General features: G+C 40.7%; 1 protein-coding gene across 5 annotated transcripts in view; it reads right to left on the bottom strand.

Annotated features, from left to right (window-relative positions):
- TUBGCP5 (tubulin gamma complex component 5) overlaps positions 1 to 13,274 on the bottom strand; it is a 57,481-nt gene that overhangs the window by 1,568 nt on the left and 42,639 nt on the right. For 4 of the 5 annotated variants that reach the window (XM_007182898.2, XM_057551585.1, XM_057551583.1 and 1 more), the window contains 8 exons: positions 12,700 to 12,888; positions 11,716 to 11,898; positions 6,033 to 6,117; positions 5,674 to 5,794; positions 5,023 to 5,198; positions 3,454 to 3,579; positions 2,747 to 2,835; positions 855 to 955 (listed from right to left, as the gene is read on the bottom strand). In XM_007182898.2, coding sequence (XP_007182960.2) covers positions 855 to 955; positions 2,747 to 2,835; positions 3,454 to 3,579; positions 5,023 to 5,198; positions 5,674 to 5,794; positions 6,033 to 6,117; positions 11,716 to 11,898; positions 12,700 to 12,888 — 1,070 coding nt within the window. Of the gene's footprint in view, positions 1 to 854; positions 956 to 2,746; positions 2,836 to 3,453; positions 3,580 to 5,022; positions 5,199 to 5,673; positions 5,795 to 6,032; positions 6,118 to 6,753; positions 10,458 to 11,715; positions 11,899 to 12,699; positions 12,889 to 13,274 lie in introns of those variants that run through there. The other variant, XM_057551586.1, reaches the window with a different exon arrangement.

Here is a 13,274-nt window from a genome sequence, read left to right as displayed (position 1 = left end):
AGGATTCCAGTGTGCCACACCGACAATGGGTTTCTCTATCCTTGCAAAGATTATGTGCCTCTGGCCGGTCACTGCCCCGCCTACCTGTACTGTGGGTGCAGCAGGTCAGCACTGAAGGGCTCATCTCATCCCAGAATTTATTTAGACTTCTTTGCATTCACAACTTTCCGATGATATGTTTTTGTTTGTTTATTCTGTGTTCACTCGTTACTCTAACAGTATTTTAAAAAATGTTCAGCTACTCTTAATGAGCATATCACAATTTGAACATACAGTAATAGGGAACAAATTAGCCCTGCATACTTTTCTCAAAAAAGCTCTGCAAGAGATACTACTTAGTCCTTTGTGTCTGTAGATTAAATGACTATCTTCTCCCCATGACTCACCCCACAGACCTCTGTCTGCTTCACACACTGTCTGTGTACTGAACCGTCAGGCCTGCATTTCCTTGTGTAAGAGGCAGCCTTGGGAATTTTAAAATTGCTAAAAAAACAAAAAACAACCCCCCCCCCCCGCAAACCCTATCTTTTGAAAAGGAATAGTTACAAAGGCTACACATGACAGTGAAGTGTGACTGAAACCTATTCTGCCATCTGCTTTACTTAACGATGGTTTTAGAAATCCATTGGTGTAACACATGATATACTAGAAAGGAAAATCTTCCGTCTCAATGTTTTACATCTGATTCACTCACTCCACTGTAATTTGGGAAAAACAATTCAATTGCTGAGGGACTTTCCAGGTTTGAAGTGGTGAAAAATTCTAATTCTTCATGAGATCAGTACCAAAACAATAACAGGTAGACTTAGTTATCCCAAAATATAAAAGCAGTAATATTTTAACACAATACTCACGATGGGGAAAGGATCCTCTACAGACAGCTTTGTTTAAAACTGTTACAAGAAACATATGGCAGTTTTTAAAATCAGACTCCATTTTCTCTATAGATTCCATTCTAGGAAAGAAAGTAAATTTCAATTTAGGTAAATGCATAAGGAGTTACTAGGTAGGCTATAAAATACCTTTGGAGTAATTTCAAATGTGCTTCAGTTTAATTACGTAGACTCCTAAGTCTAAGGAGTTACTAGGTAGGCTATAAAATACCTTTGGAGTAATTTCAAATGTGCTTCAGTTTAATTACGTAGAATCCTAAGTCTAAAGATTCTAAAATAAAATATAAAATTTCCTGCCAAACTTTCAAAGAGTCTGAAGGAAAGTGTCATTAGGATACAAAACTGCTGCTTCAGGATGGCAGTGAGTTCTAGAGTGAGGATAACAGGATATTCCCTTTTCTATTGCACAGTTCTATACTTTTACTTTCCACAAGCACACCTTCTTTGAAATAAACAGCACATAAAGATATAAAACCTTACATTTTAAACTTACTAAAAAAATTGTTATTACGGGAAATAGCAAACACCCGTACCCAGCTTCAGTAGTCACCGCCCTGCAGGCAGTCCTACTTACACCCTCAGCCCCATATCTTTAGAAGCAATGTTGAGACATCATAGCATTTCAGTCATAAATATTTCAGTGTGTACACACTAAAGATACATACTCCTTTAAAATCATAGCCACCATACCATTTGCTTAAAAATTTCACCTTGCTTTAAACATTTTTCACTTTCTGCTTTAAATGTGAATCAAGATCAGTTAATTTCCATAAACTGCGATGGTTAATGTGCCTCTTAAGTCCTCCTCACCCCCTTGTTGAAGAAACAGTTCAATTTTAGCCAAGTATACGCAGCAGTGTTATTACCTTCTCCGCCACCTGACAGTGACATGGAGGGAGAGTCTGCTGCACACACTTCAGACAGCAATAATAAAGTAAGACTTCTGTTTTCATCCCTGCGATGAGGAATTTTATCTACCATCTTTAACCCCTGCAATGAGGAATTTTATCTACCAATGAGGAATTTTTATCTACCATTTAGAGTATTCTGACACAGCCATATGTTAAGATTTTAGATTAGTGCTATAATGAACTTTCAGCTCCTTACTAATACCAACTAAGTACAAGCTATTATCCCAACAGCCCAGTCAACCAGACTTGCTCTTTTAAATATATTTCAAGGAAGTAATAATAGCAGCATTACATTAATTTTATAAACAAGACAGGGACAAACTATTGAGCTGCACATTCAAGGTAACAGTAGAGGATGGTACTCTGGATAGGAAGAAAGAGCTCCTGGGTCCTCTGACTTTCTATGTGATAGGTGTGGATAATAAACACCCTAAAAGTAAAATATACAATCATTCTTTTAGAGCTCTCTAAAATACAATTTTGGACTAGGATCTAGCATGATGTCCAGAATTTGGTTTAAAATAATTGAGTGAATGGGAGTGGGAGTGGGCAGTAAACACAAAACAGAACTGATTGTCACTGGCATCTGCTGAAGTGGAGTGATGGACCCCAGGGTCTGTTATGCTCCCCGCCCACTTCTGTGTATGCTCGAAGGCATCCATTAACAAAAATTTAGCAAACCTATACAACAGGAATGTAATTTAAGGATATTTGCTTGTCCTAATCAAAAGACTTCAGATTTTTCTTGTTTTACCGCTCAGAAAAGAATTGCATAATTCTTGATCCTGCCTAGCTCAGATGAACAAATTCAATTCTTCAATTCTCTCCATAATTTTAAGTGTATGTGATGTGTTGCCAAGATGAAAAACAAGGCTCCCAGAATGAAGCCAGCTAAAAGTGAAACTGGTCACAGCACAGAGGCTCCACAAACTGCGTACTTACTGCCACGCCCCCAGGCCAGCCTGCCAACCGTCTGCAAACATGAGGGCCAAGTTCAACACCTTCATGATGGCTTCCTTCACAAAACTGACCTGGAGAGAAAGCAATGGAAGAACACAGGCTCTGTGACCATGTTTGGACACTGACACCAACACTTGCACCTAATTTAAATGAGTCACAGAAAAAGCTCAGTGAAATCATTGCCTTCTCTAGGCTCTGAACAAAATGCACTTGGAATTGGGCCACATGCCTACTGCACCCACAGTACAGGTATATCAGCAGCAGAGTCTGACCAACAGAGCCAGCAAGCTACCATTTCCTGGGACAGCCATTTGAATTCACCAGTGAATGGGGCAAGTTATTCCAATGGCTGTAAGATGACTTAATCCCATATATTCACATCAAGCTGGACACATTTCCTGACCAAAGCACTATTATTCCATAACTGCAAATAAAATTTTCTTATTGAATCCAATCACAGTGCTGAGTGAGTGCAGACTGTCCCAATAAAGTTGTCAACTGTTTCTCTTACATGTAACTTCCAGTCATATGGCACAAATCTGTAACCTATTTGATCTGGTCCTTCCTTTAAGAATATTTTGCACATCAGAAGCTTAGTAAGTATAAAATTCCAAAGTAGAGAGACAACTTCCCTTGGCTGGCTTCATTCCTGCCTCAGTGGCCAAGTTCACAGGTGACACCTCACGTACCTTTTCTCTCAGCAGACATCGATCATGGATGGTTGACAAGTATCTATAGTGAATTTTAATCAATTGATCTAAATCCTTGGCTTCTTCGACTTGATGTTGAAACTCCAGCCCTGTACTGTGAAGAATCTTGAAAGAGAAAGATGACAAATTTAATCAATAGATTTTTTTCTTTGAGAACTAATGTGCCACACACAAAACTTTTTTACCAACCTCTTCTACATTCACTTGCACAGGGAGGGAATGCCTCACTCTGGACTAACAGACTGCTCCTGTGTGGAGGGGCAAGTATATGAACTGTACAGGATATGCAGTGATTTTTTAAAAAAAGTCACCAGGTAAATTGAATTTATATGTTTTAATAAATTCCACTGCTTACATAATGGTCTTTCTTTAAAAGGAACACAACTGTACTTCAAGTAGAAAACAAAAAACAAATTAAACAAAAACTTAACTACCATGGTAGAGAGTAAACGGTAAGCTACCATTTACTCTCAACAATTACGGGCTTAAGGTTGGCCCTCTGAAGGCCGCTAGTGCACGGGAAACAGAGAGCACCTCTGCCATGTGTATCATGTCTAAAACACAGGCTTCAAAGGCTCACTTCATCCAAACAAAAGTGGGTTCTTAGAACCCACCTACCAGAATGACTACAGATTTTTTTTAGCAACCATTATAATCCCAATGAGTACTGTCCTCGAATAACACTGCTACTGTTCAAACATCTGAACTCCTCTTCAGAAGCTACTCTAGAACTGGTTTTAATATGTGTAAGAAAAGCAGATTTACTCTACGAGTTACTTCTTATATTTAAGAAAAAAGTATATAATCTGGCTGCATTTTCCTCCTTACACCCCATACTAGCCTGACAGATTTGTTTTTAGGCTTCCATTACAAAAAACTGAAGCCATTTTCCAGGGACAGCCCTGTTCCCACTGGTGACATTTAAAGGACTACGTGGCAAGTTCTGATGGCAAGTCCAAAAGAGGAGCTCTGCGTGTGTCATCCCAAGGGGTCACTAGACAGGAGACACAGTGTCTGGATACATGTGCTCTGGCATGTTTTAAAAAACACTTCCCCCTGCTGCCATGTTATTTTATGATCAAGTTTTTAGTATGTGCTATCTTTACATTTACAGTCTATAAGTATTTTTTTTTTTTTTTAATTTTTATTTATTTATTTATTTATTTATTTATGGCTGTGTTGGGTCTTCGTTTCTGTGCGAGGGCTTTCTCCAGTTGCGGCAAGCGGGGGCCACTCTTCATCGCGGTGCGCGGGCCTCTCACTGTCGCGGCCTCTCTTGTTGCGGAGCACAGGCTCCAGACGCGCAGGCTCAGTAATTGTGGCTCACGGGCTTAGTTGCTCTGCGGCATGTGGGATCTTCCCAGACCAGGGCTCGAACCCGTGTCCCCTGCATTGGCAGGCAGATTCTCAACCACTGCGCCACCAGGGAAGCCCTACAGTCTATAAGTATTTTGTGTGCTTGTTTGTATTTATAAATATATTACAAGTAATTCTCGATGAACAGATGCATACACAGTGATAGAACTGAGTGGATGGACAGACACGAACCCTGGTCATGATGTAGTTGTGTAAGCTGTTCACAAAGTGCATGAGCTTCACTCTTAAGAGGAACATACGATGAATCTGCTGTCTTACTGGCTCCTTCTGTGGTCCAAAATTAGCAGCTGTGTCTTGTCCACCTAAAAGTCCTTCAAGTTGTGGTCTTTCAGCAGGACTAGCTAGTTCTGTGAAGGAACGAAGAGGAGAGGGCGTGGGAAGAGCATCCACTCAGACCCCACCTGCACCACTGCCCAGAGCAGGACTTGTAATGGCGTGGTCACCAGCCCTGTAAAGGGCACTCGGCTGGATGCACAGCAGGGACCCCATCCTCCCTATCTGGAAGGTGAAGCAGTAAAAGCTGCCGTATCACCTTGATTATCACTGTCATCAAAAATATAACAACAAAGTCCCATTAACTTGTCATTAAAACTTTTTCACATAACCTAAGAATTTTTATTCCGGCTAAATTCCTAATTTAGTTATTGTATTTCAGATTAACTGTACTCATTCAGGGAAGTTAATTCTGATGTCTGTAAAGCTATTGCCATAAATACATATCATTTTGGCACTTGTGTATACATAAAAAATGACCTAAGACTACCAACCTTTTTTTCAGTGCTAAAATTAAATTATAATTTATCTGTTGAAAACAAATCTTACCACCAAATAGTAAAACATCCAGACTATATTTTGCCCATTTTATTTGCAATAAGAGAAGAAACACCTGATTATAAATTTTTTGACATTCCAAACTTATAACAATGTCCACAGGCCATGGGACCTATGAAAACAAAAACAGAAAATTAGAATAGAAAGTAACCTATTACTCATATGTCTCAATTTTTTTGTGTGTGTGGCTGTGCCACACAATATGTGGGAATCTTAGTTCCCCGACCAGGGATTGAACCCACGCCCCCTACATTGGAAGTGCGGAGTCTTAACCACTGGACCGCCAGGGAAGTCCCTTGTATGCCTTCATTTTAATACAAAATGTTCTTACACAGAACATCAGCACATACCTTATAGCTCAGGGTCAGACCATCTAAGATATGAACAGGGAGTTTCTTCTTAGCTGTGTCAACATTTTCAAAAGATATAGATAGACTAGATAAAGAAATATCAGTTTTAGTTATTTAGCACTTTGAGTTATTTAATTTACATATTCCAAAAAGACATTTCATAAAAGGAAGGCAGATATTCCATATTTTTCTAAGCATATATTCCAGAATAGAAATCAGGTTTCAGAAATAAGGAAGGGGGGCAAAATTTTTAAATAATGGGTTTAGCTATAAAAAAGAAGATACTTATAGTAAATTACTTAGGAAAAAAGACAAAGTCAGGGAAGGTTAGCTGTATTTGCCAGGTGCCTAGTCCTGGTAGAGTTCAGCAAGAGGCTCAGGAGACGGACCCTCTGTTGGGGGTGGCAGGAGAGAGGGTGGGGAGAGAGAGACAGAGAGAGAGAGAGGGAGAGGGAGTGTGTGTGTGTGTCTGGGGCAGGGAGAGGCTGTTCTCCTCACCCTGGAGAGCAGGCATATGCAAGTGTGTGGGCAAGAATGGGGTCTGAAAGTGAGCGAGCGGCATGGACATATACACACTACCAAGTGTGAAACCGATAGCTGGTGGGAGGCAGCCGCGTAGCACAGGGAGGTCAGCTCGGTGCTCTGTGTCCACCTAGAGGGGTGGGATAGGGAGGGTGGGAGGGAGGGAGGCGTAGGAGGGAAAAGATATGGGGATATGTGTATGTGTATGGCTGATTCGCTTTGTTATGGGGCAGAAACTAACACACTATTGTAAAGCAGTTACACTCCAATAAAGATGTTAAAAAAAAAAAATGGGGTCTGCTTCTAAAGCAAAGGTGTCACACATGGCTTCATCCACTCTTTCCCAACTAGTTTGAGTGTGACTCTCTAGAATGCAGCTACCATAGGGCATGGAAATGTTCCTGAGCCAGGCACTTATCTCCTTCACTCCTCAGAGCAGTTCTGTCACTGGGCTGAGAAAGGACGTGACTCTCCCAGGTTACAGAGGCACCCGTGACAATGCCTGGATGCAGCCCACGGAAGGTTAACTGTAAGGTCGAGGCAGGAGTTAGCCTTACAACTAGAGATGTAAGGGGCGGTGTGTGATTTACGAGTTTAGCCAATTCATTCCATATCACAGACTAGTCAGAATTTTTTATCTCGTAAGTCTGTTACACGTGCATCTACTAAGTACTTAGTAGGCACCTACTGAATACCTTGTCAAGTGCTGCACTAAGCAGGTGATAAAAAGCCAATCCCTCCCCCCCTCCAGGGGCTCATAGCCCAGAGCAAACAAAATGTGCAATCACCCTCCAGTCACCAAGCCAGGGGGGCAGAGCTTTGCAGGAGTGCAGACAACTGCTGGCCATGCCCATGGGAGAGCAGCTAACTCAGTTAACTGGAGGGTGCAGACACGTGAAGGCTTCTGCGGGAGACAGTACAGCTCTCAGGGGAACCAGAAATGTCCCAAATCCCTGAAGTGGGAAGTGTGGTGGAGAGAGAAGGCGATGTGTCTGTCTCTGTGTGCACAAGAAGCGAGGTGGGGAGCCAGACAGTGAAAAGCTCTTTCTCAGGAGAAGCTGGGCCCATCTGCTCCGAGGCGCCAAGGACCCCGAGCGTGTGTGGGAGCGTGTGTGGGGGCGGGGCGGCTAGTGTCCCGTGTGGCCCTGGAGGGCCAAGCGGAAGGGAGGGACGCCGAGACAGCTGGTTAGCAGGCGGCAGGGAGGTGCTCTCCAGCGAGCGCTGAAGTGCATGGGGAATGTCACCCAGGAGGCAGAACCGAGGGACCAGGGTATGTGGGGGCCGGCAGAGAGGAAGGAATCTAAGGTGAGCTACACTGGGCACTGGGATGAACAGTGGTCCCATCCAGAAGAAACAAAGGGCTGAGACAACGATGAAGCTCAGTTTTGGACACATGGCATCTGAGGAAAGTCATGAGGCGCTGGTTGTGCAGGCACCTGGGCTAAAGGTACTGACCTGCAGGTCACCAGGGGTCGCTGAAGCCATCGACATGGAATGAAGGTGCCCGAGGCAGGAGAGCGAGAAGCTATGCTAAGGGTGGGCGGAGGGCAAGGGGCTCACAGGGAGGATGCAGGAGCACCAGTGACATGGGAGGGGTATGGGCAGGGCAGGGGAGCCTGGAACCGAGAAGGAGACTTGTGGGTGCAGACTCAGGGAGCCTGAGGGCACAGACAGGCACCTAGAACACATGGAAGCCACAGGAGAAGGGGTCCCAATGGGGTGGCTCATTTGTCCTGAGTTAATCTATGAGTGGGAATCTCAATAAAAATAGCACCAATGTTTTTGTTTTTGTTTTGCTGGATGGAGCTAGACAAGATGATAAATAAAGTACATTTGTCAAAATAAATAAGCAAGAATAGCCAGGAAAACCCTATTAATAAAACAGAATGCTATTGGCATGTGAATAAACAGAACAGTGAAACAGGATGGAAAATTTAGAGAGACCCAATGCATATAACTCAAGTGCATATGAAAATTTAATGATAAAGGGGTATCAAATAAATGGGGAAAGGCAGATTTTTTTTTTTTAAAGAAATAAGTGATGGCAACCAATTAGTCATTTGGAAAAAAGATAAAACTGGATCTATTTCTCATGTTTTTTAGCTGAATAAATTCCAAATGGATCAACATCTAAATGTAAAAAAATCCATTCAAGCATTAAAAAACATGGGTGAATTTCTTTATAAACTTGGATACAGTAAAACTTTCTTAACTATCACTTAAAATTCAGAAGTAATAAGAAAAAAGATAGATTATAAAACTAAAAAATATCTTCATGACAAAACAAGAAATTGTTATACCATAAGCAGAACAAAAAGACAAATGCCAAACTGGGAAACCTATAAAAAGAGCTTCTAGGGAATTCCCTGGTGGTCCAGTGGTCAGGACTCTGCACTTCCACTGCAGGGGGCATGGGTTTGATCCCTGGTTGGGGAACTAAGATCCCACAAGCCATGTGGCACAGCCAAAAAAACAAAAAAAAGAGCTTCTAAAAATGGAGAGGATGAAGACCAACAACTTGATACTGACAGAAATAGTGGCAAAAGATACGGAGAGTTCACTTTAAAACAAATGCAAAAACAAGCATATGAAAAGATAACTACGCTCACATGGAAAAATGTAAATTAAAACTACACTGAGACATCATTTTTCATCATCAGACTGGCAAAAATCCGAAAGTCTGACAACATATTCTGTTGGTGAGGCTGTAGAGAAAGCCTCATTGCTGGTGGGAATTAGAAAATACACAGCCTGTATGAAGAGGAATTTGGTAACTGCTAGCAGAGTTACACAGGTGTTTACCCTTTTACCTGGCAATCCCATTCTAGAAAAATACTCCAAAGTCACACTGGCAAAAATAAGAAGTGAAATGCACAAGACCAGTCACTGCATACATACATCGCAGAAGAACAGAATCCACGTGTCCACCAACAGGACACCTGGTTGAATGAACACAATCAGCTGTAAAGTAGTGAGGACAAGCTCTCTAGCCTGCAATGCACTGGGTCTGGGATGTATTATCTACTTAAGAAAAGTTAAGCAGGTGTTAGAGAGTGCACACTGTGTGCTTCCTTTTGTGTAACACGTGAGGAGAAAAAGGAATATGTACACATATGGTTTTGGTTCCAAAAAATAAACGCTGGAAGGATAAAATAAAATCTAATAAAAAAGGTAATGAGGGAAGGGAGAAAATAGGCACGAACAGGAACAGAAGCCAGAGCTCCCTAAAAGTAATTTTGTATCAAAGATTTTAACTTAAGAAATATATAGATGTTTTATACAATTAAAAAACAAAATGGAATCAAGAAAAATAAAAATGAAGTGATTCCTAAAAGTAGAAAATAAAACAAATGAACCCAGCCCTATATTAGTGGTATAATCACATTGAGAATTGTTCCAGGTGACCTTGACTTGAAAGTACAAGGAAGAGAATATAGTCACAAGTATGTTTTAAACTCTCAGTGGGCTTGTTGCTGTTATTGTTACTTTGGAACTATTATGATTTATTATAGAATAAATATAATAAATATTTATGTTCATGTGTTAGTAAGCACTCAAGATACAAAAGAAAATCAAAAAAGTGAAACCCTGTAATCTTTAATACATACTGGAAATATCAATATGAGCTTATGATTCATCTTCCTCTTTCTACATATTTCCTAGCTCCATCCACTGAGTGAGCCCAGAAGTATTGATAATCCAGTATAGACGAACACTCTGGGACACAGACCAAGGGCTTTTAAAGCCACAGAACAGACAGGACCAGTGCTCCTGGAAGAGGTGCAGAGCCTGGGGCAGGAAGTGCACAGGATGAGTCCGGACATCCAGTCCTGAAAGCAAAGATGCTCTCCAAGATTACTAGAGTCAAGTGAAGGAGTTCCGTCTGGGTAAAGATGGGACAGTCTGAGCAAGAAAAAAGGAATAACTGTAATAGATTGAAACATACTAAAAATAACAAAATTCATGAGTTTCTATTGATAGTGAAAAATAGAACCTTAACCTTCCCTGGCCCCCCCTGGGGATTGCTAGGCACTAATTCCTTACTATGAAAAGAATCTAGCGGTTACCCTGCTTTTACTAACCATATAATTGATGAAAATTCTGCTCTTATGGAATCATCAAAGGTAACACATGACATAAATAAAAGGAATTATTTTATCTACTACTAAGCAGTAGACGGTCAGTAACCTGGCATGGCTGTGAGGAAAACAATGTCCTAAGTGGCATGTAATAAATGTTAATTATTATCATTATTACTTTTCAAGGGCCACTGAGGGAGCCAAGCAAGGTAGCCAAGCAAGGCCATGGAACAGGAAAAGGACCAACAAGCAGGGTGGAAAATGAGCCTCTGTTACACAAAGACTTAATGGCACCAACCCACAGGCCTGGCCCAGTTGCTCCGCAGGCAGACTGACAGCGAGGAGGGAAGGTGAGCTCCCTAGCTGGGGATAAGCTAGTACAGCAGCTCGAAAACAGGCAACCCTGTCTGTGAAAAGTGGTGGAATCTATTTCCCCTCTAACTGGTCTGGCCTCTGACTTGGTTTGTGGTGGAAGTGAGGGTCTGTGAGGTGAGGGCTGCAGCTCAGGCCTTGGCCAGTGCCAAGGGCTCTGCTCTCACTCTCTCAGAACACCGCCTGTGACAGCACAGTGAAGGCCGGTGCAGCCGGCTGGAGAGCAAGGCGTGGGGAAGGAAGGCGGCCAGCATGGACTCCAGCCATGTGAGCAAGGCCATCAGACCCTGAGAGACCACACAGTGCCATCTCACATCTCTCACTCAGTGGGCAAGTCGCTGCTGTCTCAGCTTTTTTTTTTTTCTCAAAATATTTATTTATTTGGCTGTGTCGGGTCTTAGTCGTAGCACGTGGGATCTTTGCTGGGGCATGCGGGATCTTTTTCGTTACGGCATATGAACTATTAGTTGCGGCATGTGGGATCTAGTTCCCCGACCAGGGATCGAACCTGGGCTCCCTGCACTGGGAGCCCGGAGTCTTACCCACTGGACCACCAGGGAAGTCCCTGCCTCAGTTTTCTAATGTGTAAAATAACATTAGTAAAACTCATAGGGGTTGGTGTGAGGATTAAATAAGATAACATATAAAAGAGTTCATGACACATGGATTATCTTATAATATTTAAAATAAAAGGTCCTCCCATATTTTACCGAGAACTGTCTTCAGGATAACGCTGTCCTACTGCTTCTTGAAGCTGGACATTAAGAAAAGACACATTCTGCCAGGTTTCCTTTTCTCTTATTTTATCAAAAATTGACGTGTAGAAGTCATACATGGTATCTCCCCCTTCCATTAAGAAGAAATTCCTCATGGCCTGCAAGTACTCAACCAACCTGAATGAAGAGAAAATAAGTGACAGAAAGATCTTAGGCTCATAAGATAGGATTCTAGATCAGGATCAGGTTTTGTACACCATCATTTTTAGTGAAATGGGTTTACACTGTACATTTACTAAAATTAGAAATACTAACACATCTTAAAGATTTTCAAAAATAATAAAAACAGCATATGGTTTACTTTTAATAATCAAAAAGAAGTTATTTTTCTTAACATTGAAGAAAATTTGGCAAAGTCACAAAAGTGTAATAAAAAAAGTTAATCCAATTCATGACGAATTTCCACTGTTAATATTTAGGGTATTTCTTCCCAGTGTTTTTTTCCATGCATTAAAAAAAATAGTTCCTACCATATTATATATCCTATTTTTTAAGATTTAAGAAACTTTACATTATTTAAAACTCTGTATAAACATAATTTGTATGAACTTTACAAAGTTCATACACGGAAATGAATATGCCATATTTTAATATGGATATGCCACAATTTAAAGAACTAGTCATCCATTACTAAGTAATTTCATGTTTTTTCTCTGATAGCGAACTTCATGACAAGCATTTTTGTGTAACAAGCTTTTGCTATATTTCATTTGGGATAAATTCTCAGAAACAAATTACACAATAAAGTTAAGAAAACACTGATGGTCTACTGATCCTCTCAAAAGAAAACTGTTTATTGCATATCCATTCCTTACTCTAATAAAAATTAGCTTGAAATCTAGGTTTAAAAATAACTTCAGCTATTCTTAAAGTACAATAAACTACCGACTACCTCCCAAATGAAACCACTCCTCATACCTGTAATCTTTTTTTAGAGTTCGCATGAGGTTTCCACAGCAATCTAGATACTGCTTGTCAATATGAGGATAGAGGCAAGATCTCAGCGTTAATTCAAAAGTCTGGCAAGTCACAGATTCTGATGATCTATCCACACATATGTCTCCACCCGCAAACTTCTCGTGAAAGTCACTCTGTTCCAAATACAACCTTTAATATAAAAATATGTCTTCTTTTTAAGAGCTGTCAACAGAATTCTCTTTTTAAAAAAAGACATCAATTCTTTTTTCTTTTAATGGAGGTACAGTTGATTTACAATATTATATAAGTTTCAGGTGTACAACATAGTGATTCACAATTTTTAAAGGTTATACTCTATAGTTATTATAAAATACTGGCATATTCCCTGCGCTGTACAATGTATCCTTGTAGCTTATTTATTTTATACATAGTAATTTGTGCCTCTTAATTCCTCACCCTTATCTTGCCCCTCCCCCTTCCCTCTCCCCACTGGTAAACCAATATTTTGTTCTTTATATCTGTCTCTTTTTTGCCATATTCACCAGTTTGTTGTATTTTTTATTTTTATTTTTAAA

This window comes from Balaenoptera acutorostrata, chromosome 8 (genome assembly GCF_949987535.1).
Source record: "Balaenoptera acutorostrata chromosome 8, mBalAcu1.1, whole genome shotgun sequence".
Taxonomy (NCBI): domain Eukaryota; kingdom Metazoa; phylum Chordata; class Mammalia; order Artiodactyla; family Balaenopteridae; genus Balaenoptera; species Balaenoptera acutorostrata.
This window is presented reverse-complemented; position numbering and strand designations above follow the sequence as displayed.